This window comes from Thunnus maccoyii, chromosome 1, assembly GCF_910596095.1.
Source record: "Thunnus maccoyii chromosome 1, fThuMac1.1, whole genome shotgun sequence".
NCBI classification, from domain to species: Eukaryota; Metazoa; Chordata; class Actinopteri; order Scombriformes; family Scombridae; genus Thunnus; species Thunnus maccoyii.
Window position 1 is genome coordinate 1928956 of NC_056533.1, and position 27838 is coordinate 1956793.

The 27838-nt window shown below is 38.4% G+C and overlaps 1 protein-coding gene across 1 annotated transcript; it reads left to right on the plus strand.

Annotated features, from left to right (window-relative positions):
* The first annotated feature begins 6952 nt into the window (after positions 1-6952).
* On the plus strand, positions 6953-27776 carry fah (fumarylacetoacetate hydrolase (fumarylacetoacetase)). Its single transcript, XM_042414328.1, has 14 exons — positions 6953-7113; positions 7619-7729; positions 9942-10063; positions 11070-11119; positions 12251-12341; positions 14729-14826; positions 15123-15175; positions 15379-15478; positions 20517-20647; positions 22104-22179; positions 22758-22804; positions 24373-24474; positions 26820-26937; positions 27175-27776. The coding sequence occupies exons 1-14, from the start codon at positions 7033-7035 to the stop codon at positions 27249-27251; spliced, it is 1257 nt and encodes a 418-aa protein (XP_042270262.1). The 5' UTR covers positions 6953-7032; the 3' UTR covers positions 27252-27776.
* The last annotated feature ends 62 nt before the right edge of the window (positions 27777-27838 follow it).

The window sequence follows — 27838 nt, forward strand, 5'->3', positions numbered from 1 at the left end:
GTTTTTACGGCGAGTGGCAATCACCGTAAAAGCGCATTACCGCCACCTACTATGTTGGAGTGTGAACCAGAGTTATCTAACTTAATAAACAAACATCAGAGAAAAAGAAAGAAAAAAAAACTATATTTCCTGAACACTAAATTCTTTTGATCAATCCAGTTTCTTTCAAGTAGTGGAATAGACTCCCTAACCTGATGGCAAATACACTTTTCATACTCTTCCACTCCAAACTTCCTGATTTCCCTCTTTAATAATTCTTGCTGCACTGCAAAATGTCATGCTCCACTGACTCCTCTATTTGACATAGGTCACATAATCCTGAGAGATGTTTGTTGATTAATTGCAGTGTTTTATTAAGTCATGTGTGTCCTACCCTCAGCCTTGTTAAGATGGTCTCCTCTTCTCGCTGTACTGCATAAAGGTGTTGTCCCAGTTGTGCTGCCTCTCTTTAATGATGTTTCTTTTGATTATTCCTTTTGCTTCAGATTTACTGAGTGGAATGTCTATGATCTCCTCATGTTTCAGTGCCTGTTTTGCTAATTTTGGTGCTCACTTATAGAGCCCTGCATGGCCAGGCTCCACAGTAATTTACAGACCTTCTGCACCACTACGCCACTAGCGGGGCTCTTAGGTCCTCCGCCCAGAGCTTTTTAAGTGTACCTCGTACACATTTTAAGACCCAAGGAGAACATGCTTTCCAGTCGGCAGCCCCTAAGCTTTGGAATAGTCTTCCAACAAGCTTAAGGTCCTTGGATAATGTAGACTCTTTTAAAAAGCAGCTAAAAACCCATTTGTTCAGACAGGTATTTGGGTAGTACGTGCTATTTTATATCTTAATTTCACTGTTTTATCTGCTCTCCTTGTATGTTTTATCTGTTGTCTTTGTTTTTTATTTATTCTGATTGCATTTGATTTTATTTCTTTGACTGTGAGGCACTTTGTGACTGGTATTTGTGAAAGGTGCTATATAAATAAACTGCTTGCTTGCTTGCTAATGCATCCACAATTTCATTGCCCTTAATCCCTCTGTGTGCTAGTACCCACATAAATCTTATCAAAATATTCGTATTTTTAAATCTGTACAGTTTCATATACTTCATCAACCATGGGTGCCTGGTTATGATTTTAAAAAATCATATTCTTTATTATAAAAAAATTGTAATTTAAAACAAATTTCCTGCATTTCTACACCACCTAAACTCTTGGACTAAATCAAGAAATAGTCACCTGCACTAGTCTAGATTAGTTAGATTGAGGGTGTTTATCAGAAGAATGGCTATTTCATATTTGAAATTATTTTTATAAAAACATTATGCAGCCTAAAATGGTGATAGGTAGAAGGCTAATAGGCCATCTTCAAGGTTAAACAAGGACAAACAATTTATATAAATGAAATAGTCTTACAACACATCACAATATGATTTGGATACATCTGACTGTTTGTTAATTCAGACACTTTCACGCTATAGGGAAAAGCTCTGCTCTCTCTAGCCCCTTTTTCACAACCCGTTCAAGGTGGGAAAACTGCGCCTGTAATCTGCCTCAAGGTACAGACCTACGGACATGGAGGGGGGGGGGGGGCAGAGTTGCTCCACCAATAAGAGGCTTCTCTTTCACTGCGCTGTCTGGCTACTCCGATCAATTAGCGACGGGTTGGACTGAACCAACTCAAAGGGTGGTCCAAAAATGTGTGATTTTTATTACTTGTTTTTGTTAGCTGCTGAAAATAGTAAAATGATCATTGATATAGGCTACTTAATATAATCCCCTGATTGCAGGGACTGTATGACTGTATGTATCTTCAATCAAAACTACATTTCCAAAACCTTTATGTACCTGCACTTTTTCCAGAATATAGAAATCAACTGACACTCAACCTGAAGAGTGGACACAGGGGTCATTTTGAAAGCACCACAACAAAATTTCAAAGTTTGAGCTTGCATCACGTCCAACTTTTTAATGAGTTTTTTTTCTGCTGAACCATAGGTAATACATCCATATTTTACCACTGATCTAATCAGCGCTACATAATCTTTTTAATTGCAGATCTGCTTGCTCCCCATTCTGATCCTGTTAAACATCTCATCACATTTAATATCTTTTTACACTTGGAGCTTATCTTATGAATATGTTCATTCCATGTTAACTCTGTCTAAATCTAAAAACTTTCACTTCTTCTATCCTTTGCTCATATATCTTTATCTGTGTGTCAACACCTCTCTTTCTAGTGAACATTAATATTTTGGTTTTTTCAACTGAAAACTGGAATCCCCATGAATATGACCATTTTTTCAACAATGTTAGCTTCCTCTTGTATTTTAGTTATAATATGATTGATATTCTTCCCTCTTTTCCACAAAGCTCCATCATCTGCAAACAACGACTGTCCAATATTGTCCTGAACTTGAGAAAAAACATAATTTATCATAATGGAAAAGACAATAACAAAAGAATGTATTCTGTTCAAAGGCAAACACAGAGTCACAGAGAAAATGTAATGATCTCACTTCACATTTGTATATTAAAAAGATAAGCCAATTGTTTGGTCTTTCATTACCTTTACACTTGTGCTTTCTTAATCTCTGTTTACAGACATAGTTCCTCTACCCCTCCTAAATCCACTCTGATGAGATGAAAGAATTCCTCTGATTTCCGTACAAAATCCTAATCCTTCTGTAAACATTCTTTCCATCATCTTACCTACATGTGATATAAGTGCTATTGGTCTATAGTTCATTGGATTTGATGCGTCCTTCCCTGGTTTCCTGATAGGAATAATCATTGCCTCTTTCCAACTAGTTGACAAGTTTCCCACTTCCCATAATTTATTATAGAGAGCTAGCAGTTTCATTGATGCTAAAACACCTAAATGTCTTAACATTACATAGCAGATTTCATCCTTCCCAGGAGATGTTAGTCCAGACCTTACTATTGCTTTCTTTATTTCTTCCAATATAAATGGAGCATCTGCTGCCCTGTTATCATGGTCCCTTCTCTCAAGACTTCCAGGATGAGCTGATCTTGTCATTTCCCTTCCTCTCTTACCCTCCTCAGTCAGGTTATCAGAACTATGGATTTGAGTAAATGCCTTCGCTATCATCTCTGCCTTCTCTTCATCAGACACTGCTGCTTCCTCCCCCATCTTCAGTACTGGATACTGCCATTCCCTTCTGATTCCTCTCATGCTCCTAATCATGCCCCGAACCTCTCCCACAGGTGTTAATCTTCCAGTTTTATTGCGAATGGTCTGCCAGTTTTTCTTGTGCTTGCTTATATTTAAATAAATTCTGCAAATTATGAGTTCTTCTTCATAATCTGAGAGCTTAATTTCTCTTTCACTACCAGGGAACCACCCTTCTCTTCATTCTTCCTTTACTTTTAGAAATGGACTGTTTAGCAGCTTCTGGTAATGTTATTTTCAAGGTTTTATCAATCTCCTCTATATCTTCATTCAAGTCTATTTTATCAATTTTTATCTCATATATATATATATATATATATATATATATATAAACATTTCCCAGGTTGCACTGCTTATTACCCACTTCCCCAATATTGCCCCCCAATATTTGTTCCTTATTTTTTTGTAGCAATACTCTACACCACACTGGGAAATGATCACTATCTATTGATGATTCCTCTGATACTTAACACTCACATATTCCCGCTAATTCCCTAGATACTAAAGGTAAATCTAATACTGAAGTGTTCCATATGTGCACATCTAATCTAGTCCCTCTCCTATCATTTAAACAAACCATGCTTTTTTCTTCTAATAGTTCTTCAGTTACCTCACCATTTGCATCTGTTCGTATTCCTCCCCATAACATACTGTGAGCATCTAAGTCCCCACATACCAACACCCTATTACCATCCATCCCTTCAATTTGTGTTAACCTACTCAAATCTAGCCTTCTACAAGGATTATAATAATTAATAATTACAAACTCAAACTTGTAATTATTAATTATTATAATGGGGAGGAATTTGAAATATCTTCTCTTATAAATGTTGCACATTCTCCCTCTACTCCATCCCCCCATCACACCTAACAGAAGCATATCCAACTATTCTGAGGTCCAAATTTGGTCTCAACCATGTTTCCTGCATACAAATGATATCTGGTTTACGGGGTAGATCTATATACTTTTTAAATTCCTCTCCATTGGTTAACAAAATTCTAGCATTCTATTATAGCAGGAGGACCATTATTAGAACTATCCAACCCATGACTGTTCCTGGCTTGCTTGAATACTGAGATCGTTCCTCACCTCCTCCCAAGTCAGCCAACTGATATCTAGATGATGAGCTGCTGCTTTCACGATTATTTGCATTCCTTCTGTTTTGGATTTAACTTGCATTGTAGCATTTACAACCCCTGCTGTGAAAGTGACTGGCTTCTTTAAATCAATCATTACTTTTCCCTCACTTGCCTGATCTGATTCTTTTATGGGCTCCTTTCCTGTTCTGCTTCTCTCAACAATTCCTGCTCCCTGCTCAGTAAGCCGATGTGAAATAATCACAGACTGTAAAAAATATGGATGTAGCCATCGTGATGTCACCCATTGGGTACTGAAGAGCAGTTGTGAAGTCCACAGGGGGCAGGTCCAGCTGTCGCCATCTTAGCAATGCCTGACTGCCTAACTCCCGCCTTATCCAAAATGGGCAAAGAGGTGTAGCTGAGGTGGGCTTAATGAAGCCTGGTTGCTGAAACAAGCCACCTAGCGGCTAGCGAACCTGTCACTCAAAGCAGCCAGGTCCTTAATTATGCATAACTTTACAGCTTAATGAAATTTAAATGGATGAGTTATAAAAAAAATTCACTCCCCCTCAGTTGTCATGAGAGGTGAAATTAGGTGAAATTAGCTATAGAGACCAAAACCGTTTGTTGTACCAGGCTGTAAACATGTTTATTTCTGCTGTAAAGTTGGGCATTTGAACATGGGGGTCTACGGGGATTGACTCGCTTTTGGAGTCAGCCTCAAGTGGCCATTCAAGGAACTGCGGTTTTTGGCACTTCCGCATTGGCTTCATTTTTCAGTCCTGGAGGTTGCTGCTTGGAAATAATAATACAGGATAGTGTTAAATACTTGTTAATCCCATCAATCATCTAATTACTCATTATTATTTATTGTTAGTCATCATTATCAGACTCATTATTAAATCATATGAAGGTTGCATGGCTGTATATACCACTTATACCACTGTTATACCACTATGCAAACATACCTGTATGCAAAGTTTGCACTACAACGATAAAAACGTGTTTGCATTGCAAACGTATATACACATATATATATATCATTTTAGCCTTGTGCCATTTGTTTGCTACTTATTATTTGAAAACGAAAAAAATTAAAAAAGCTAGTCCCTATGACTTTTGACTCCTAATGCAATGAACAATACTATCACAATTGAGTCAAAGTACAGTAAAATGTAAGTGAAAAAAAATCTGTGTAATATTAATTTATTGTATTATTTTACTATCATTATACTCCACATGCACATATCACAGATTCCCATGTTACCACAGTCTAATGACAATGGATCTCTTTGCCTCATGGACATATGAGGAATTCATATTTAATAGCGTCATCAATATTTTGTTGGGGGACAAATGTAAAACCATGGAGGAAGTTTCGATCACATATGGTGCAGAAGTATCAGCTGGGTGAAGACAACATTTGATAGCATGTGTGTGTAAACCAAGCATTTGAAACATATATAACCTGACAGATATACATATATAGATGACACATTTTGGGACTTTGGAGGCTCCATACAAAGTCATAATCCAGAATCTTCAACAAAATTGATACTCTTTTTGTGCATCTGATCATGATCATTGATGCAGTACTCATGCATTAAACATGACATCATTTATGACAAGGTTTTACCAGTTCCTCTTTTGTTAGCTATCACGTTGTTGATATTACATCTCCAGTAACTTTAGAATTTGTGTGACTGAAAAGTCAAAAAAAGAAAGAAAAAGGAAGGAGTGTTTGTCTTTCACTAGAGGTCTTCACAGGTCCAAACATTTTGACCCCTCAGTTTAAACTTTTTAATTCACCTTACCTGCATTTCTCTGACTGTGGGAGAAATCCAAACAGAACGACCCCAGCCAACAGCCCTGCAGACTCATACCTGGAACCTGTATGACTTCACAGCACTGGGATGCAACAATTCAAGAGCTTATGTGCTGCCCATTATCATGACTAATAATTTTCATTCCGAAAGGGTTCAGAAGCACTAAACGATGATTAAAAGATTTGGTATAAGGCATCATACATAGATATACTGTAAACAGGAGATCCTTATGACAGCGAGGCAGGATAAAGACCTTCGCAGGAGATTTGAAAATTTGAAAATAGCTTAAAGAAGCAAAAAAATATTTGGGGAAATGACAAAATATATTAAAAGGGCATACTTGCCTAACTTGACTAACAGTCAATGCCTGTCCACATTAAGGTATTTGTTCTCTTTTATGCTGCCTGTATCATTTTTTTCTTATACTACAGTCAGCTCTTGTTTTGAAGTTCACTTCTTTAGTACTTCATTTCCCCATTTTTTTAAATACAGTAATGACAAGTTTTTTAATTAATCAAAGATAAATTATTTTCAATTTTTACTTTCTGTACTTACTGTAATTATTTACAACTTTTATTCAGGAATAATCCAAAATCATGTCGAATACAGTTTCCTAAATATCTGTTGCTGTCTGCTTATGTTGAAACTTTTAAAATATTTTTTCTCATTAAACTGGTTTCACATTAAGCATTTTAGAATCTTCCTTTTCCTAAAAACAGATAAGACTGATCAGTAGAATTGTGCTTAGTCATTTAGCAGGCTGGTTTACATTAACATCCAGAGGTCTGCATTAGGGTGGATACTACAGGCAGCATGTGATTGGCTGTGCAGTGGGAGGCGGGCCTGTCCAAAGGCTGCAGTTAAACATCTGGAGGTGCTTACTGCTGCCGCTCAGTCACTCAGTAACTCAGTCAAGTTGAGTAGAATACCACAGCCAAAGAGAAGATGTCCTTCATAAAAGTAGAAGCAACGTCTGATTTCTCCTTTCACAACCTTCCTTATGGAATATTCTCCACATCCGATAACGTAAGTGCAGCTTGCTTCTTTTCTACAGGATACAAGCAGTGATGTGTTGTGAAGCCAGTCAGTCAGAATACAATACTAAGGACTTCTGCTCACAATTTTCAAAATAAAACTTTTAGAAAAAAAGTGGTGCATTGAGGAAAGATGATGTCTACTGGGGAAAAGATACTTTTTATACTTGCTAGTCATAGTGTGGTGAAGTGCACCATGGCAGGTATGAGTATACCAGTGATCCTGATCCTTTCTATTGTTATCATGCTACCCCAAAATACTAATGTCAAGACTGATCTTACACCATAAATGAAACTACAGTAATGCACTAAAATTGAAGTAGGTATATTAAAGACAGGATGTGTACTAAAAACTAATATAATACTCAAATTGGCACATAATGAGGTCACTGAGTAAAAATACTGCAAACTTGAAAGAAGAGATCCACTTGATAGATTCAGTGCAGTCGAAGCATGGATCATCTGAAGTTCTGTTGTGGTGTGCTTTATCTCTTCAGCCCAAACGTCGCATTGGGGTTGCCATTGGAGACCAGATACTGGACCTCAGTGTGATATTGTCCTTGTTTCGAGGACCTGTTATGTCCAAACATCAGGATGTCTTTGACCAGGTATGTTGATTTATAATGTTAATCACATGTAGTGCTCATGTCATCTTTAATCTGGCATCAATCACTAATACCGGGCAATATATGATAGCAAACTGATGGTGAGTTTACTATGTCCATCTTTGGTGGTTTTACTTTCTTGCTATTTTAACTACCATTTATGACGTTAATTAATTTGTGATTAACAGTCAAAATCTGCCCTTTGGCCCTGCCACTGTATGCATAACTGGAGTGAGACAAGCTAGCTCAGTTAAATGTTGGTGGACTTCAATGTCAGGAGCCTTTAAACTAAATCCCACCTCCACAAAAGTTCTATACCGTGTTTCAACTGCAGAAATCTATTATCTTTTATAATGATTGGGCTTGGGTGTGGCCAGCGGGCAAGTTTCTTTGATCTTCATGAAATTTGGTTGGGTCATTGGTCTCATCATTATACCTTGAAAAAAAATTTCTGAAATTTTTTCATCCAACAGGAAGTTGGCCATATTGATTTTGTGTCTCAATTTTCATTTTACAAACACATTTTTGAGGTCTTTAGGATGTGCAAAAACTCACAAAACTTTGCACGCTGAATTAGTAAGTACTTTGAGTTGATATCACAAATTGGCTGGGGCATGGTGCGAGGAATGCTCGAAAACTCACAAAATGTTCCACATTCATCAGAAGTGGCGAAATTTGATATCGGATATGGGTTTTTGGCTTAGGTGTTCCAAAACGGCTCAATGGCGCCCCCTAGACTTAGATGAATGAAATTTGGGAGGCACTTGTATCATGTCCAGATGCACAAAAAAGCCTCTTGGAGCCATACCCTAAGTCTAACAGGAAGTCGGAATCTCGGAATCTTGAATCTTGGAACTTGTGTCTCTGTAAATTAAAGAGTACAGTCTAGACCTGCTCTATGTGAAAAGTGCCCTGAGATAACTTCTGTTGTGATTTGGTGCTATATAAATAAGTAAAACTGAATATTAGCCTCACCTCTATCAGCTTGATCAGATTGACCAACATGAGAATACTACTTAAACATGAACGCATCTGTAATAATAATCCAATGCTATAATATATATATATAACATCATAACACTGAAATGGGCAATTCTGTGGCACGATTACTTTTACTTTTGATACTTAAACTACAATTTGCTGATAGTATTTATGTACTTTTACATAAGTAAGATTTCAAATGCAGGACTTATACTTGTAACAGAGTATTCATATATTGTGGTATTGCTACTTTTACTCAAGTAAAGTAAACACTTGTCTGTGTGTCTCTGTGATGGTCACGTTGCTCCAACCAGGATTTTCCTGATAAAATGATGAATGACAAACCAATCACTTGGACAAGGTGCAGCTAATTGACCTTATAAATAAAGTCCAATGTATATTGATCCATAAAATCATAGCTCAACTCATAATCACCTCATGAAAAGGGGCAGGGATGGCATTTAATAAACATTAATGCTACACAAGTTACTGATGTTTAAGAGTATGTTTGGATTGATTACAGATTGATAAGATGTTGCCTACACTTAGGCTCTTCTTAACAATGAGCTATATTTCCTCCATCTTTTGCATTTGGGGGCACTCTCATTAAGAGTTACAATAAAAAATAACAATAATGTTGATTAATGTTAAATGATGTTCGAGCAATGAAACACCTTAGGGCTGAAATTCAAATAAAAAGTAATATCAACTGACTGTTGTTATTTATGTCCAGCAAACAAATAATTTTTAGTTCTGTGACGTTTGAATCAATTAAAAGGCCATATACCACTTCAACTTCACAGCAAGTTCAATCACCTCACAGACACAGTAAGGTAAGCCTACAGTGTGCATTCAGCCTGTGGGTTGCCCAATCATTAGGTCAGGTATCCCCTATATATCTCCATTAAATATCTCACTCCTCCACCCTCTAGTCTACTTACAGAAAACACACAAACCTGGCAGTCCTGCATAGACTTAGCCACAATTAAAATGATGAGATCGTTTGACATCTATAAAAATACTGACAATTCACAAGCACCTTGACCCTACTGTTCATACCCAAATCTATGCCTATGCAGTGAGAATCCCAGAGGACAGATATAATTGTGTAGTCTGATCCTGGCATCACTCAGCTTTACATAGCACTTGTTCAAGTAGGCATAGGTGTAAAATCAAGCACAGTGCTGTGATATATATTAATATGCCATATTCCTTGTCTTTACCTCCCTACCAGCCCACACTAAATGCTTTCATGGCTCTGGGTTATGAGGCCTGGAGGGAGACCAGGAGTACCTTGCAGTTCTTGCTGTCAGCCAATGAGACCACACTGAGAGATGACGTCAGTCTTCGGAGCAGGTCAGTCTGTTCATGCAAGAGTCCACACAGTAGGCTTTCATTGTTTTCACCGGGCTAATGCTTTGTGTAGTTCTGGTCACACCCCAATCAATGATGTCACAGAAGGTTGAAAAATAAACTTGTTTTTACTGTCAAAAACATAACAGCAACTGCAACAGCTTTACGCCACTCAACTGCTGTGCTGTGAGTCATGAGAGGAGCAAAAAACAGCAAAACCAGGCATGACTGCTGTCAGGATTATTTAGTTTATAAAAAAAGGTGAAATGAGGGGGCGAGGTTCATTATTATTCAAGTTTCCAGTCTCTCACATGAGAGATGTGCTGTGCAGTTCTTACAAGCCAATCATATCATGCAACATCAACAGATCAGCTAACATGACATAGGATGAAACTGTTTATACTTTAGGGAAATTAGGTTATTGGAAGTAATATTCACTGAGGATAATGATATAGAATACAATCACACGCCAGCTGCATATCAGAATAAGAAGCATACTCAAAATGTTAAAACTAGCTGAAATTGTGTTGGGATTACTATAAATGGATGTTGCTTACTCTTGTTGTTGTTATTTTTTGTTATTATTCTTATTTTCTTTATTAGGTTGTGCGTTTGTTCTTTTGTTTTTTGTGATATTCCTTTAGATTAATTTGTGATCAGCACAATTGGAAGTGAAACATGGATTCTTGAAAATGTTTCTCATTAGGGATGGGCCATGCAGTGGCAGGACACTTTAATAAAAAAAAGTAAATTCATTCATTCATTCATTCATTCCTTATTAAATTTGGTCTGTAGCATGTACTGAAAATAAATTCATATTTAACATTTGTGTCCTTTTGTCTCATTATAAACGAATTGTGTTGCAGTATAAGAAATACATTTTAAAATAGTAAAGTAGAGGTTGTTCCTGCTTATCAAGCTTCTGAATGCCTCTGATGCACACAAAATAAATGTTTTCATAAGGTCATTGGAAATGTCCTTCACTGTCTTTCTGTCTTTGTCTCTACAGAGCATTCATCCATCAGAGTGCAGCCACCATGCATCTTCCTGCAGACATTGGTGAGCCTCTCCTGTGTTCTTTGTGTTAAAACTGTTGTTAACCCTCATGCCAACAGGAGCCAAGAGTCCACTGGTAACTAGTTTTATAGTCACAGTTTGAGTGACTCTCTAAAGTACATAAATAAAAATACAGATATAATCATGAAGGTGGCCTTTAACTGTTATTATGTGATTACAGAGAAAAGTTACCACCTTTCCTGTCCTGGCTTTTGTCTCTTAGGCTTCCCTAACCCGCTGATTAGTGGAGCTTTGTGGGACTGTAAAAGCCTGACAGGAGGTCCTGCAAACACTCCACAGGGCTGAGAACAATACCATGCCCTCCTCTGCAATGTTTTTGAGGGAAATTATCTCTATTTAAAGGTGAAGAAGTGTAATTAAAAGGTGCTAGAATTGTAAAAAGACGCTAAAACTGTAATTCAGTCAGAGCTTATTCAGTGACAGTCCTCTCTATACAAGAATTGATTTTTCAGATAAAAATGCGAGTACATTATATGGCAAATGTAGGTGGACACTAACACTCGTGTGGCATTCTAACATTATACCCATATGTGATACTTGAACATGTCTGTAATCTGCTGCTGTAACAACCTCCACTCTTTTGGGAAGGCCAGACTTTGGAACCTCATTCATGAGATCACCCAAAGAGCAGGGACAAACACAAACTCTATCAGTGTTCTGTGGCATTAATATTTCCCTTCATTGAAATGAAATATAAAAACCAGGGAAAAGTGAACCCAAATCAGAAGTACATTGAAGTCTGTAGGCAGGAGTGTCCATATACTTTTGGTTATGTTGTGTACATTATATCATTGTCAGGTTGCTATCGGAGAATTCAACTGTAATTTTACAATTGTAATTAAAAAAAGGAATTTCTTTTGTTAGATTACCATCATTATAGAAGGCCCAATGACAATAAATAAATGCAGGAAACAACATTCACATAGTTAAATGGATTTAAGGTACATCAGCACCAGGGGGCACTGTTTAATGACATGTTACTTTTCTATTATTGGACATGACTTGGCTCAGTCAAGCTTGGCTCAGGCTTCAGTCAAGTTTGTGCTGATAGACTTCACTAATAGGATGGTATATTCCAGCCTGCTCCTCTCATGAACTCCCCTCTCTTCACAGGTGATTATACCGACTTCTACTCCTCCAAGGATCATGCCACCAACGTTGGCATCATGTTCCGGGGAAAGGAAAATGCTCTGATGCCAAACTGGTACACTGTCAATAAACACTATACTAACAGCTGTTGACAAATGGTTGATGGAGTGAATAAAAAGGCTTGCCAAGAGGCCTAAATGCAGTCCCAGTGTTGGGGGCAGATATTGAGCGACATCCTGAAACAACTGTTCAAGGCTCTCGGCAAACAGTGATATGTAGAGGGACACCAAAAGGTTTCTCTAATTGATTTGGGCCTCAGAACATCAGTGTGCATTTGAACACAGCAGCAGGACTTTCAGAGCATCCCTGCAGCACATCTCAGTCACACAACACAGACAGACTTAATTTCATCTCAGACCCTGATGGGAGGAATGCCAAGGCTGCCTGAGCAGCTCTGTCAGAGTTGGACACGCTGTACTTTGTTAAGCAGATGATTCTTCCTGTCTGCCAGAGCTTCCCACCATGTCAAGTCAGGCAATGTCATAGGATCAACCTTGCTGCCATGTTTAGTGCAATCTGTAATCTGTTTATATCTCTCTGAGCTGTACAGCAGTAACTGATATGGCTATATATTAGATTGTGAGATATAACTTCACAAATATCTTTAGTTAAGAAGCTTGCAATTTCTCCAACCATCCCTGCTTTCATCACCTTTTTGAAAGGTCAGCAATATGAGCTGTCCACGTCAGATTGTTTTGTATTTTGATTTCCAATAATTTGGCTTCGGTGACCTCTTCAATTTGAACATACTGTAGAGCGTTGGGGTAAGTGGGCAGAGTTCCCAGCATGATCTGATGTGTTTACGGACATAGGTTTATAGGTTCTATATCACCACAGATGTTATCTGGTACACGGTGATTAGTGTTACTGTTCTTCACACTAACTCTACGATGTTTTTTTAAACAGTAGTTTACAGTTTGCTGTTATGGAAGAAGGCATTTTACACCATGAGTGAAGTTATGTGTGCATTTAATTACCTCCCTCCAGTATGAGTGCGATGGAGCGTGCACGGTGTTGATGGTTCTGTTACTAATAAACAGCATTTTCCTGTAGCTGTGTGGTCTATGGGACACAGGGACTGCTTCAAAACCTGAGACTATTTCTCCACTTGAGTTCTTTTCACTGCAAAACCTCAACTTGCTACAATATTAGAATACAATTGCTTCATTTTTCTCTTTGCTGTAATTTGTTAGATATTCCTTCATGCTATTGCTGTTCTGTCGTTTGCAAACATACATGCATGTGAATGAACTAAACCTAGAGAAAGATCATTTGTATAACTATAAACAACAACAGTCCATTCTGTTAGGGTATGGACCGTTAGGATTAGGGTGATCATTCATACTAGACCTCAAGTCTTTGTTTCAAAATGATCAGCAAAGATTAGTGATGTCCACTGGTTTAGTTTTAATTCCTTTGTTTTCAAGATGCTGAGGATACCACTAAGTGGCTTTGTGTCTTGGTTGTCATGTGACCCTTGCTTTGCACGCTGGAGTAGTCCCTTGAGAGTCTCCCTTAAGTAGCCTTTTCTTTGTTTATGCATGCTGGTTATTACTGCGCTAAGCTTTTTGCCCATATAGATTGGTACAGATATTCCTGGTCCCCAGAGGATGAATCATAGCCTATATAAAGATGGACATATAGCGAGATGTGACATCACCTGTTGATTTCATTGGAGCTGGTTTGAAGCTATATGATCAGTGCCATCTTTTCCGTTTGGAGCCAGGACCTTCCAAATAATGAGTGCTTGGTGTTGCCTTTCCTGCTCTGGAAACATGCCCTGCTACCTCAGACCAAAGCTAATGCTAGCTTACTGGGAACACCAAGTGCTGCACACTGGGCTCATGTTAGCTCCTTTAGCTAAACTGTGCTAACAGGGCAGGTATCATGATCAAGTAACATTAAACTTAGTGAAATATTGGAACAATAGTCCAACTCAGTGCGTATTGCAGAGCTTGAGAGAGGAGTAGGTGAGCCAACTGTCAATCACAGCTGTCGATCACTGTCAACACGGCAGACATCAAAGCTACTAAAAGTCTTCAAATCTTATTAACAGGGCAATAATTTCCAAAATGACCACCAGCACACTTATTAGAGGCCTGAATTCAGAGATTGAGACCATAATGACTCTTTGAAAAAAAAAAAAGATTGACTTAGAGAGAGAGAACTTGAGACTTTTTGAATGGGAGACAGCTGGAGCATCTAGCAGTCATTGGTGGAGCTTTATGGTGCTCCGCATTGGCTTCAGCCTCAAGCCATGATAGTTGCCACTTAGGATGAATCCTGACTTTGGTGACTTTTCCCCTTGCACTAATTTGTCCAATATTTTGTATTCTTAGTCTTGTTTATACACAGCTAAAAGACCAACATTGATGTGGGTGATGTGAAGCAAATGTAAATTAAAAAGCTTTGCGTTGTTAACTGGATTATTGTTCTGTGCAGGTTGAGGCTTCCAGTGGGATACCATGGTAGAGCATCGTCAGTGGTTGTTTCTGGGACCCCCATTCGCCGTCCCTCAGGCCAGATGAGACCTGATCAGAGTAAGATCCTGATGGAACATTTATATTATTCATTTATTGTTACTCAATTCAAAATCAATAATATACCTACTCAATACAGCTAAGCTTGCACTCACCATTGGATGAAAAAAAGCATATGCAACCAATATGCATTTGGCTGTTTAAAATATTGTATGTGTTGGGTGATTATAAGATATAGATTTGGATTTAGAGAAAATTCTTCAACCTGATAGGCTTATAAAACACTTTAAACACAACAGTACAAGTATACAGAGACCAGTAAGTGATAACCACGTTTGCTCTTTCCTTTCTCTCAGCGAAACCCCCAGTGTTTGGACCATCAAAGCAGTTGGACATTGAACTGGAGATGGTGATTACAGTGTTTAATTTGTCTAATCGGTTGTGTTTGTAATGTTTGAATAGCTCTTGAAATTTCAACATGTGAGCTATCTGAGAGAAGGGCCTGAGTTGCCCTCTCTCTGTTAACTTTCTCAATCTGTGTGTTATTCAGTATTACACAACATCATACATTATTGCTGTTATATTTAAAAGTGCTTTTTTCCCTCTGATTAGGCCTTCTTTGTTGGTGGAGGGAACCGGCTCGGAGAGCCAATTCCCATCGAGACTGCTCATGAACACATCTTTGGCATGGTACTCATGAATGACTGGAGTGGTAAGAGCCTCCGTACAACACACGAACGTTCTTGTTGTATCTGCTTGAAAATGATTTACGGTTCCTACACATCATGGAAAGCCTGGGATTATGTGATAAAATGTCCTGAAAACAGGTTTTTAAATGTGGAGGGAAATAATGTTATTATCTGAACTGTCATAAGCGTCAAGTTGTTGTTTAAGGTTGTTTTTTGGCTTTTTAGGGGGCCTTTATTTCACAGCTGAAAGTAAATAGATACAGAGAATGGATAGAGAAGAAAATAACATGCAACAAAGGTCTGTGGATGCCACTGTTATATGGTATGTGTCTTAACCATTAAGCCAGCGGGGCGCTTCCACAGTTTCTTACATTCCTCACAAAAGCAAGCAAATGAAATTTCTGCTGTGGTCATGTACAGGGTAAAGATGACATACTCTCTTTAAGGTCCTCACAAACACACAATACAGACTCTACGGTATCAGCAAAAGTGATCCAGCTTTGTGATCCCAGAAAACTGAGTCAAGCCAAAAGATAGCTGGCTAACTCACTAATCTTGCTTTGTGATACATACCCCTCTGACAAGCATCATAAAATTACATTCAGTAGTTCTTTTTTTTTGTTCTTGATCACTAGCTTCATAGTCTCACTTTAAAGCAGATATAAGCAATATTTTTATAATAACAATGTATGAAATGACAATGTGTAATGTGAGAGGTATCACTTGTAGTGATGAACCTTCAGAGAATTATCAGTTGTGCTTGTTTTCACGGAGCTTTATAGGGCTATTTCAGCTCATTGTTTAGCTGTCTGGCTGCAACTTTTTGGGCTGCAGGAGGCAGCTGTTTTCAAAGAAAAAGCTTTAAAAACCCACTATACACTACCTGCTCAGCACCAGACACAGACACAAACAAACAGACACAGATAGCGACTAGCTGGTGAGCATAATGGAGCATTTAGCAGCTAAAGAACAAAAGCAGAGCTAAAAGAGAATGAATATCGGACTTACATTCACCAGGTGGACACAAACACGACTCCAAATGAATGATAATGTTGCTCCGTAACTGCTAGATATGGAAATAAGCAACTGTTTGCTAACAGATTACAGATTGTAAGGAGTTGTTTACAAAGTTAAAATATCCTTAGATAAACAGTTAAATACGCTTTTGGAAAAAAAGTGGGAAGGGGATCAAGAGAACTGGTGCAAAATTTGCCAATATAGTAGCAAATTAAGTAGGCAGGGTGGGAGGAGCAAGAGTGATTATCGGAAAATTTTCCCTAATGGTCATTATTTTATTGTGAAAGGAGGCTGCAAAAACCTCACGCCTCACCTGGAATTGAAGTTATTTAAAAGTTTATCTATAGTGGAAAAGAGAGCCCTTGAATTGTGTGTATTATTGTTTATTATATTTTAAAATATGATTGCCTCGCTTTTCTAATTTCTGAGTTATGACTAATTAATAGATTTTTGTAAGTATCAGGATGCTCCATAAGCTGGGTTTTAAGCCATTTATGCTCAGCCCTTCTGCAGTCTATTTCTTCCTCCTTATCAATTCATCCGTTAGCCACAGACTTTTACTTTTATCAGAAAACACTTTGATTTTAACAGGAACAATATCATCTAAAACCAGTTGAGTACCTTGATTAAAGGTAAGTGCCATGTCACCAGAGGATGACATATTAGATGTTACAACATTACAGAATTTGGTAGCAAAGATGTCAGCTGAGTTCGCAGGAAGGTACTGTTTCTGGACAGTTTTGACAAAGTTGACCCTTACAGGATCAAGACTGATTTCGAAGAACATGTTGTAATGGTCTGATAAAGCAACGTTAAGTGCTGACACGGAAAGAACATTAACTCCTTTGGACATAAAAGGTATGGCCCAGTTCATAAGTGGTTCCAGTTACATGCTCAGAGAAACCAAAGGCCTCCAGCAGGTTGTTCAGCTCTCTAGAATAGTAGTCTCCAGTGTTGTCTACATGGATATTAAAGTTACCAGAAGTCAATATAAAATCAAAATCTAAGGATGTTTGGGACGAGTTATTGACTTCATCAATAAAAGTCTTGGTTGTTTTTGGTGGTCGATATGCTATAATAAATAAGACATGAGTTGTTTATTTCAGTATCAGTGCAAGATATTCAAATGAAGTGTACTCACCAAAAACCAGTCGCCTACATAAAAATCATATCAGAGAAGAGTGCTGCTACACCTCTAGCTCTCCTATCGGACCTAAAAACATTTGAAAAGTTAAAATCTCGCGTTGATGCCTCTGTAAACTACCACTTGAATCCAGCCAAATTTCAGTTCAAAATAATACATCCAGCTTATGATCTGTAATTAGGTCACTAACCAGTACAGCCTGTCCTGTTAAAGGTCTCACATTTAATAAAGCAAGTTTTAAAGTTGTCTAATTCAGCCCAGTAGCTGAGACTGCAGTCTGTGAGAGAGAGGCTTTAATCTGAGTCAGATTGTGATGGTTGGCTGACCTGTATACAGTTTACTGTGTGATAAAATGGGATTCAATATTTTCTTTTAAGTCCCTTCTGAAAACTCACTTTTAACATAACACTTTCCTATAATTATTCTTATTTATTGATTTATTTATATTTGTTTTTAATGATATATATGTGGGAATGTGTATGTATTTGGTGTGAAAAGCATTACACATCTGATTCTTGGAATCAAGTGGGAACAATATGAGCAGTTTTGAGTAAATAACTAATTTTGTGGGTTGAATCCTTTTTTGTGTTGATCAATGCAGTGACTAGACAACATGGATTGACTTATCATTGGATACGTAAATTAAACTGTTATTTTTACTTGTGTCCTCAAAGGAGTAAGCTAATCATGCCCACCAGTTTGTGGCAGCATAGATGCAACATTGAGGTTTGGAAAGAGAGGAGCATCAGTGACTGCTCGTCACCATCTCACCCCAAACACTATATTTTGAACTGAACCTGTTCTTCCAGTTTATTTACTCCTCCAGCCATGACAGGAACCAAGATTTCAGATATCCTGAGACCCTGACTCTAAGTCTCCCAACACATACCCCACTACTCAGAGAACACCAGGAATAAAGTCTACTAAAATGCTTTAGTTTTGGATTTGTCATATTTTGTTTATCCATTTAACATGACTGGCTACACTGCCAGGGATAAAATTCTATTGGGGAAATACAGTTCTTCTGATATGCTAATCTCTACTTAAATATTGCTAAAACTGGAAAATTTTCATAAAAAATGCTAAAGACATGACCCCTGTGTTCTCAGTGCTAGCCACTGCGCTGTTTGTAACATCATGTAATTCTTTGTATTTGCTATAGAGCAACAAAGTCACCTTAGGGAGGAAGTTGGAGTGGATGGTTGAGTCAACAATGACAAAACATCAGATTTTAACATAGGAGACCTCTTTACTGGCATTGAAAGACAACAGAGTCCAAATGTAAATCTGGAACTTTCACTAAGCACAATGGAGCCAATTGATGTGCCAGAAATAGTGATGCAACAGTCCTCGTTATTATAGGGGTCAGTATCTCCACCTTTCAAGTGGAAGACTGGGGTTCAGTTACCCAATGGGGAAGAGCACCTGCATTTTTTCTTGAGTTTTATATGATTCAAGACAGTCCTCGAGCACACCACTACCTCTTTTTCCCCAATGGGGAGTGTTGAGTTTTCTACCAGCTGCTTTATTATTCACCAAGCCAGACAAAAGTAACACATCAACATCATGCATGTTCCTGCTGTCCAACAGAGCATTACAGTCAGGATATGAACTGCCCTCATTCACATACAGAAATCAATAAATAGGCTAAACAGAAAGCTAGCCCAAAAGAATAAATAGACATAGTGATTCATCATGTGTATGGGTTAATTTGTTATTTGTTTTCTAGAGTTTTACATAGTGTTACATTGTGCCCAGTGTGTTGATGATCTGAGTCAGCATTGCTTGAATTTATTAATTACTAGTAGTAAACATGAACAAAGTGTTCCCGTCCAGTTTCTAACCGGGGACCATTCACATGTTAGGCAAATTTGATAATCACTACACTACAGAAACTGAAAAGTTTCATGTTGTCCCCATGGGTGGGTTAAAGCACTTAAGTACTGAACTCCAGCCATGTCTTCAATTGCTTAAGTTAAGGATTGTTAAAACAAGGTAATACAATACAATATACAATATTGTTGAGGGCCCAGCCACCTGTGAGCAAACCACTTGTGCCACATATGCAAGACATTTCAAGGAACTGTCAATGGAGACTGTCCTTCTAAGGCTACATCCAGACTGATATGTTTTCATTGTAAATGCATAACTTTTAATACATTCAAACCTAGGATTCACACTACTCCGGCGTTTTCAAACCCCTAAAACAGAGACCTTTGAAAACAATGACGCAGACACCCATGTTCACTTCCTGATTGGTTCTTATTAGTTACGATGTGTCCCTCCCTGATTTGACATGCCCCTGTCACGTGATCTTTTTCCAGAAGAAAACAAACAACATCAGCCTTGACTACCAGTGTTAATTCAACATGGATAACGAATAATAGGTGTTGCTGACCTTGTTGTCTATGCTAGCAGCTGTTACTTTTTGCCATTGCTGTTCTTCCTGTAGTATTTTCTGAAACTAAGCAATCAACCGCGGAGTAAACAGTACAATACAAGAGGGACAATAAAAACCGTTTCCTGTTTACCCCGGTTCGCGCATGCCCAGTGTACGTGAATGGTGATGTGATATGCGTTTTCAGGTGTGTTGGTATGGACAGAGATTAATTCTAAAACAGTACTGAAACATTTGTGTGGACAGAGATTGTTTTTGAAAAAACAACACCAGAATCAGTTGATTCAGCAAGTGCACCACAACTACACATATTTAGGTTCAAGTGACAGCAACCTTTTGTGGTTCTTGGATAATTATTACAGGAGCATCATATGAATTATTTGTTTCCTGGCTTAACAGAGCAGTTCAAGTTTCAGGTCTATATCTTGTTATTTCCTGGCTAATAAGCAATACAGCACCATTATCTGCCTACTTAAGCACAAATTTGTGTGTTTATCTTCAGCCCGGGACATCCAGTCGTGGGAGTATGTTCCTCTGGGTCCTTTCCTGGGGAAGAACTTCGGGACGACCATCTCACCATGGGTTGTCCCCATGGAGGCACTGTTACCCTTTGCAGAGTCCAACCCTATCCAGGTTAGTACCAGGGTTACAACTTCCACCAGTATACAGTTTGGAGAGCTGTTACTGTTATTTCCACGACAAAAACTAAGTATTAGGATTCAGAGTTAACCACCTAAATATTATTCCTCTCAAGGCAGAAAAATATCTTGAAAAGCATTTAGACCATCATGGGACAAAAATGCATTCCTGAAAGTTATACTTATGAAAGTCTGTTAGTTTGATTTTATTTGTTTGAGGTGAAGTTTCTTACTAAAATCTTTGTGAACAGTGTACTCACTGTTCTGCCACCATAGTCCAGGTGAGAGAAGATCGGAGCAGATTGAAAATGTTGATATGCTCATCAGAGTAGTCTTCAATTATTACTGTGAGCATGTAGTGAGTACTTTGAGGAGCTTTTTTTACTCAGGTATGAAAATTTACTGCATTATGTATTAATAAGTATTGAGAAAGTATTGAGAAAAAATAATATATATATAAATAAACACATTTATATATATTTATTGTTAATGAAGCAAAATTTCAAGAAGGAAGATCTCTTCCCTCGTGTTTTGCCTTTATTCCACTACAGGTGAATGTCTTTTTCCTCCTGTTCTATTTGTCTCTGTCACATCAGCTTTACCATGCTGTCAAAAATCCCTTCATTCATAATTCTGACGTCACCATACACCATAGATGTCGTTCTTCAAATATTGCTGCAATTCTACCATTCTGTTCTTCAGACAGTTGCTCCTACAATTGCTCCCATCTTCATAAGGGCCTACACTTTATGAAGATGCTTCACATCGTCAAAAATCTTTCTGTTGCTAACATCAGTTAACATTGTTATACACAATTGCACTTTGCATAGAACTTGGACACAAAGTTTCTTTGTAGGCTTTTTTTTATTAAGTTCTTTACGTTCTTTACATTGATTGTGTATTGAGTCATGAGCAGCAGCAGTGCAGTGGCTGTACAGATCCAGTGATTGACACTGATGGCAGATTGCAGCTGGTACTGTTGTGCTGCTGACATGTTTTTTCCATGGTTTTATTCAAGGTGTAAGATGTACAGATATGTACAGATGATTAACCCTTTCAATTTAGCAGCACATGACTCCCTGTGGCGCTACCCTTACGCCGGGATTCCACCGGACGCATGTGCGCCGCGTTCCGGCTTTTGCTCCGTCCTCTGCACGGTGCCCTATTCCACCGGGAGCAGCAGACCGGAGAGCCGCTTCTGTGATGCCTCTGAAATGTGCCGCAGTGCACCCGGTGGGATCACAAGCATCAGCTCCAGTGGCCATGTCGGAGCTGGAACGTGGTGCACACGCGCCCGGTGGAATTTAAGCATTAGGACAAATGTAACATTTTTTTTGTCTCACTAGTGGTGAGATCTTCACTACAATAGACCATAGAGAAACTGTTTTGCTTTTCTCCATTTAGCTTTATAGACCTGTCTCATCTAGCTCCTGTTTCCCCTTTTCCTGCAGGATCCAGAGCCCCTCCCCTACTTGCAGCACCAAGATGCTTACACTTTCAACATCAACCTGTTTGTGTCACTAAAAGGTACTGCACACCAAGTGACTATCATCAAATAAACCACAATGGTTTCATTGTGCATTGTGTACTTTTGTAGTTACACACACACACACACACACACACACACACACACACACACACACACACAGTCATGTTTCCATTACAGAGAACATTACATTGACTTACATTCATTTCCTGGAGACTTACCCTAATCTTAACCAAAACCACCACATGCCTAACCCTAACCCTTACCCTAACCTTAACATAACCCTAAACTTACCTGAACTTTAAACCAAGGCTTCACCCTAAAATTAATGATTTATGTTAAGGGGACTTGGTTTTTGTCCCCATAAGAGAGGGGAGTCCCCACAATATGACTGTTTCACTAGCAAGGGCCACACCATCAACAAGGCACGTGCAAAAGTGGTGAATGAATTCCACTGGCTTGCCTGTTGTATGCAGCGTGGGGAAGCTTAACGGGGAATCTGCTGCAGCACCTGGGCAGGGACGGACCCCCTCAGGGTCGTACGAGGGAAGGAGGAGAGGAAAAAGGAAAAAGGAAGAGAGAAGTATGTTATGAAAACATTGTCTGTTTACTCTTCTAGGACAGGGCATGGCAGAGCCTGCAACCATCTGCAAGTCTAACTTCAAGGTAAGAATCTGGTGTATTGAGTCATGTACACTATAACACTCATTGCTACATTATAGTAAATAATACAGCATGTACAGAGATTTTGAGGCCCTGGGCAAAGAGTTTAGTAAGTGTTACTGAAAGATAATAGTAGGGTTGCAATTAACAATTATTGTCATTATCAAATAATCTGTTGATTACTTTTTCAATAAGGGATTAAGGATTTGTTCAATAAAATTATTTTCCAAAAACTGTCCATCAACTTTTCTAAAAGCACAAGGTAGTGTTCAACAGAGTCAGAAACCCAGAGATGTTCAATTTTATGTCACATCACAATGATGTAAAATACATTTTGAATTTTTTTCTTGTTATATCATTGATTAAACAACTAATTGATTAATCAGCAATTAGTTTCCGTGCTAGATGACACCAATGGCATTAGGAATGTGGTGCACTAAGAACTAAGAATGTGCACCACATTCTGTGACCCATAAAGTACTGCAAATAATAAACAATTATAGAAATATTCTATACAAATAAACTTATTTCTATCAAGTGATATTACACATGTAGTTAAATTAACTATACTGTGGGGTTTTAGGCTTATTTACTATAACATCTGCCCTCCTCTCTGAGCCTGGCCTCTCACTGTTCAAATGGCCACTCATATGGGTCCCGTGAAAAATGTGATATTTCCTTCTTTTCCTACAGTCCTGAACTATTTTGTGAGGTTTGGGTAGCGCCAGGCGCTCTTCTGAAAATGACCAGCTGAGAACGCTTGAGAGCACTTTGGAGGCAGAGCATTTTTTCAGCTGAGACGCTTTGGTTGTTATGATAAAGAATATCCGCAGAAGTATGGTTAATTTATGTGTCGCAAGTACCTAATTTCGCTAATTGTTTGTGTTATCAACAAATACTGAATGTGTCAGCACAAGGTAGAGTACTTGCTCAGGCCCTTGCTCTGGATGAAGGGAAGGCTGATGCATGTAAGGAGAGAGGACGGACCCACCAGTCTAGGTGGGTTGATGAGATTTTGTGGAGGAAACATCTCTGCGAATACCATCATTTGGTTTAAGAGCTGAAGTTGGATGGAGCCTGGTAACTTGGGTAACGTCCATTATTGTTGTTGTTCAGGACTTGTGCATGTAGGATGTGACGCTTGGTCTTTGTCGTATTTGTCCTGCCTCTCCTCCACTGGGATTGGATGGCTGGGTAAAAAGTGACAGTGACAAGTGCAGCGATTTACCCAAAGTTGAACATTGTTCGACCAGAAAAAAACACCAAACATGCAGTGCTCAGCGCAGAATAGACGCTCAGCACCTTGTCATGCTGCTGGCATTTGTAGCATAGTGTAAATATGCAGCACTATCATTGCAAACAATTCAAAAAATACTGGCCTCAGGAAAAAACACTTTGGTGGACACAGCCCCTTAGTACAAACTCCCTCCTTGATCTCAGTCATCAACAGCCTGCAGAGATAGGTCTGACCTGCATTGATCCAAATGTATGTATTGATCCAGTATGATATCCTACAGTCTGTCTCTCCTCATTTGCTTTCTCTTTCCCTCCATCTGTCTGTCTATCTGTAGCACATGTACTGGACCATGAAGCAGCAGCTTGCCCATCACACAGTCAACGGCTGCAACGTCAGACCAGGAGACCTGCTGGCTTCTGGTACCATCAGTGGACCGGTTAGTGTCTGCATGTGCAACTCTGTGTGTGTGTGTGTGTGTGCTGCTCAACTGTTTTAGATGTCAGATTAACTATTAATACAACAATAAAACAAACAACATGTAAAATCAGAACAGGCAAAAACATTAAGCAGGTGAACAGAGAACAAAAAGTTTAAAGACATGCAAAGCAATTAATAGAAGACAATGTTAAACAGCAAATCGTGCAAGTACATAATTACATAACATTACACAAGACAGAGGTAAAATCAGAAGAGACACAATCTGGCAAACACAGACAGAAAGCCATTATGGTAAAGTCAGGTCTGACATTTCATGCTTACAACGTTGAATTGAATGCTGATCTTGAAAATGTTGAATTAAAGCTCAAATGTGTGAAATTTGAAAAGTTTGGATTTTAATGATCCCTAATTTGCCTTTTCTTTTACAAATTGTAGGGTTTTCACACTTTATCCCCTTGTTTTTATATGTCATACATTATATTTAAACCCCTCTTTCCTTTTCTTTCTCCAATAACCTTCTGTTCTAAAGTTCACTCGACTGATGTGATCTGGTGACACTAAGAATAAACAAGCTTTTTACACAAACAAAAACTTATGCCATCACAATAATTCAAAAGATGCTGTAATCCAATAAGATGTATACACACCAGGGGGGCCAGATGCATAAACGATATGTACGCACAAAAACCATGCATACGCCATTTCCTGCACATGAACAAGTATTTATAAACACAGAATGTGCGCACCTCACGCATACCTCAGACCAGGCGTATACGTTTTTCTAAAGTAATCTGAGGGTGATGTGATGAGGTGGAGATGAAATATAAGGTGAGAGACGGAATCTTTTATTAAAACATTGTTTGTTTAGGTTGACAACCAGCTGCACTGATTGTGTAATTTTTTTGGGGGGGGGGGGTTTTGGAGTTTACACAGGTATTTGTAAAATGCCAATCAAAGGTGCATTTATTAAGTTAACATTGATTAGTTACTTTTGTGTTTGATTTCATCATTCTTTCAATTTACAAAGGAGTCAACATTCTATTTTGCTGTTGTAATGGGAAATTGCTGATCACTCAATAAACACACAAAGAGAGCATTGTCAGGTTATGAAATAGTGTAATCAAATAATACAATCAGAAGTATAATGCATCATAGTTCTGGAGACAAAGATACATACCACCTAGCTATCTTTTCTTTGTCTGAAAGGTTGGCACTTAACCAGTCCCTTAAATACTACTTGTACAGAATTTATGACATCTGCTTACTAACCTTACTGGTCAGCAACCAACCATCAGATAGAAACATAAGTCAAAAGTTCAGCTAACCTAGGAACAGTCTTTCTTCACGACCATATATGACAGTAACATCACAAAATAACATTACTACTATATTAAATTAAGGACAAACCACACTATCCTCTAAAGCTTATCAGTTTTACACATAAACATCTACATAACTACAGTTTATCTTATCACTGGCTCAGGTAAGGGTATAACAGAATAGACTTAACTGTTAAACACACAACTGCCTCATCTTACACAGCAAAGAACTAAGTTTAGAATAGACATAGCACAGAGGAATTTAGAACATGTGTGAAACACAAACTAACACTAAACTGAACTTAAACACTGTCTGAAACATGTATGATATATTGAAGAAATACATCAAATGATAACCTGTTATTCAATTTTCTTTTACACTGTTCTTATTCTTTTTATTTTATCCTTAGTAGTGTCACATCTTGTAAAGTTGCTTTAGATAGGAGCTACAAACCCATTGATTACATTTCTGAGATCACTGCTGACGATGGTTTACAGGTCCATATGATGAATTAATGATATAGACCATATAAAGAGCCACACAGAATGGTTCCGTGTAATGACGGCTGTTCTGTGAAACTGCACTTCTTTTCCGTTTGTTTCATTGACAGCTGAACAGACTGGTGGAGCAGGCGGTGAATTGATATGAAAACAGCTGGTTCAGGGCGTCTTCATCCATTTATGGTTAATTGTGGGAGTGGAAATGAGGCTCATGCACATGCATCCAGTTCCTCGATGACTGAGATTTATAAAACAGAACCATGAGCACACATGACTTTATAAATCTGATGAAAAGAATATGTATGCATATTTCTGGCTTAGTGAGTACACACAGTTTTAGTCATGAATCTACACAGAGTTTGATGCATCTGGCCCCTGGGCTTTGAACATCTATGTGACAATTCAGGCAGTTCCATGCTGGATAATGCATAAGGAGCCAACTACAGAGTTTGTCTACCTGTCTCTCTTGTGTTTTATATGTACAGTACATTTGTAGTATATTATATACGCTGTATCTCAACAGGATCCAGAGACTTTTGGCTCCATGTTGGAGCTATCATGGAGGGGATCCAAGTGCATTGATGTGGGAGGAGGAGAAACCAGAACTTTCTTGAAGGATGGAGATGAAGTCACCATCACAGGTTAGACTGAACCAGCACAGCAGTGGCTCACGGGGTCATTCACTGGAAACGTATAGTGTCACCATTTTTCCGTCACTAATAGGCATGAATGTCACCCACTAAGATCTGATTGGACAGTAGTTGCTTTTAGTTGCACAACAACAGAGTGATTGTGTGTGCGATTCAAAGGTCTAGAACCTGGCATGATCATAATGTATGTTTATAATGAGAAAATAAAATGTTTCTTCCTCTGTCTAGGTTACTGTGAAAGAGATGGACACAGGGTGGGCTTCGGGCCTTGCATGGGAACCATCCTCCCCTCCCTGCAACACTGAACCACTTACACTGTTATTTATGTGGGCATTTTATTGTGGAGCATAAAGCTGAAAGAATCCAATATTTCTCCCTATTTTCACCCTCACTGTCCATGAATGACAGACTGCTCACGTATTATTCCTCTCTCTCCCTACACACACACACACACGTTAACACACATTCCTCTGTGAAAATGACATGATAGCAGCTTTAGTTAATCATTGATATGCATTTCCCAGAGCTCTGTAGAGTTGTACAATGACCTTGTTACTGAGATCCACTGCAATATTCATACAACAGAGGGATTCTCCCACATCATGTCAGTGTTACTGCTGTACCAGGATCAGTATTATTGATGTTCTGTGTGTGTTTGCCCATGATTTATAATACAATCATCCATTTATAATCTCATTGTGTTTATGTCTTTTGTTTTCCTGTTGCCTCACTGTGTCCATTAGATTCCTGCAGTCTTTAATCACATCTTTTATTACTTTGTTTAGAGAGACATGTTACTGATTACTTTACAGGTTAGGATATTCTATATTTTTCTTATTGTCATCAAATCCCATGAAATGACCAAACCTTCTATGAATTCTACTAATAAATG

Bases quoted from the DNA above. Each gene is read 5' to 3' on its own strand.
- fah (XM_042414328.1), top strand. From the start codon at position 7,033: ATGTCCTTCATAAAAGTAGAAGCAACGTCTGATTTCTCCTTTCACAAC. The intron at 20,648-22,103 runs GTTAGTACCAGG...CTTTTCCTGCAG, and splicing joins CAGAGTCCAACCCTATCCAG to GATCCAGAGCCCCTCCCCTA. The intron at 26,938-27,174 runs GTTAGACTGAAC...TCCTCTGTCTAG, and splicing joins AGATGAAGTCACCATCACAG to GTTACTGTGAAAGAGATGGA.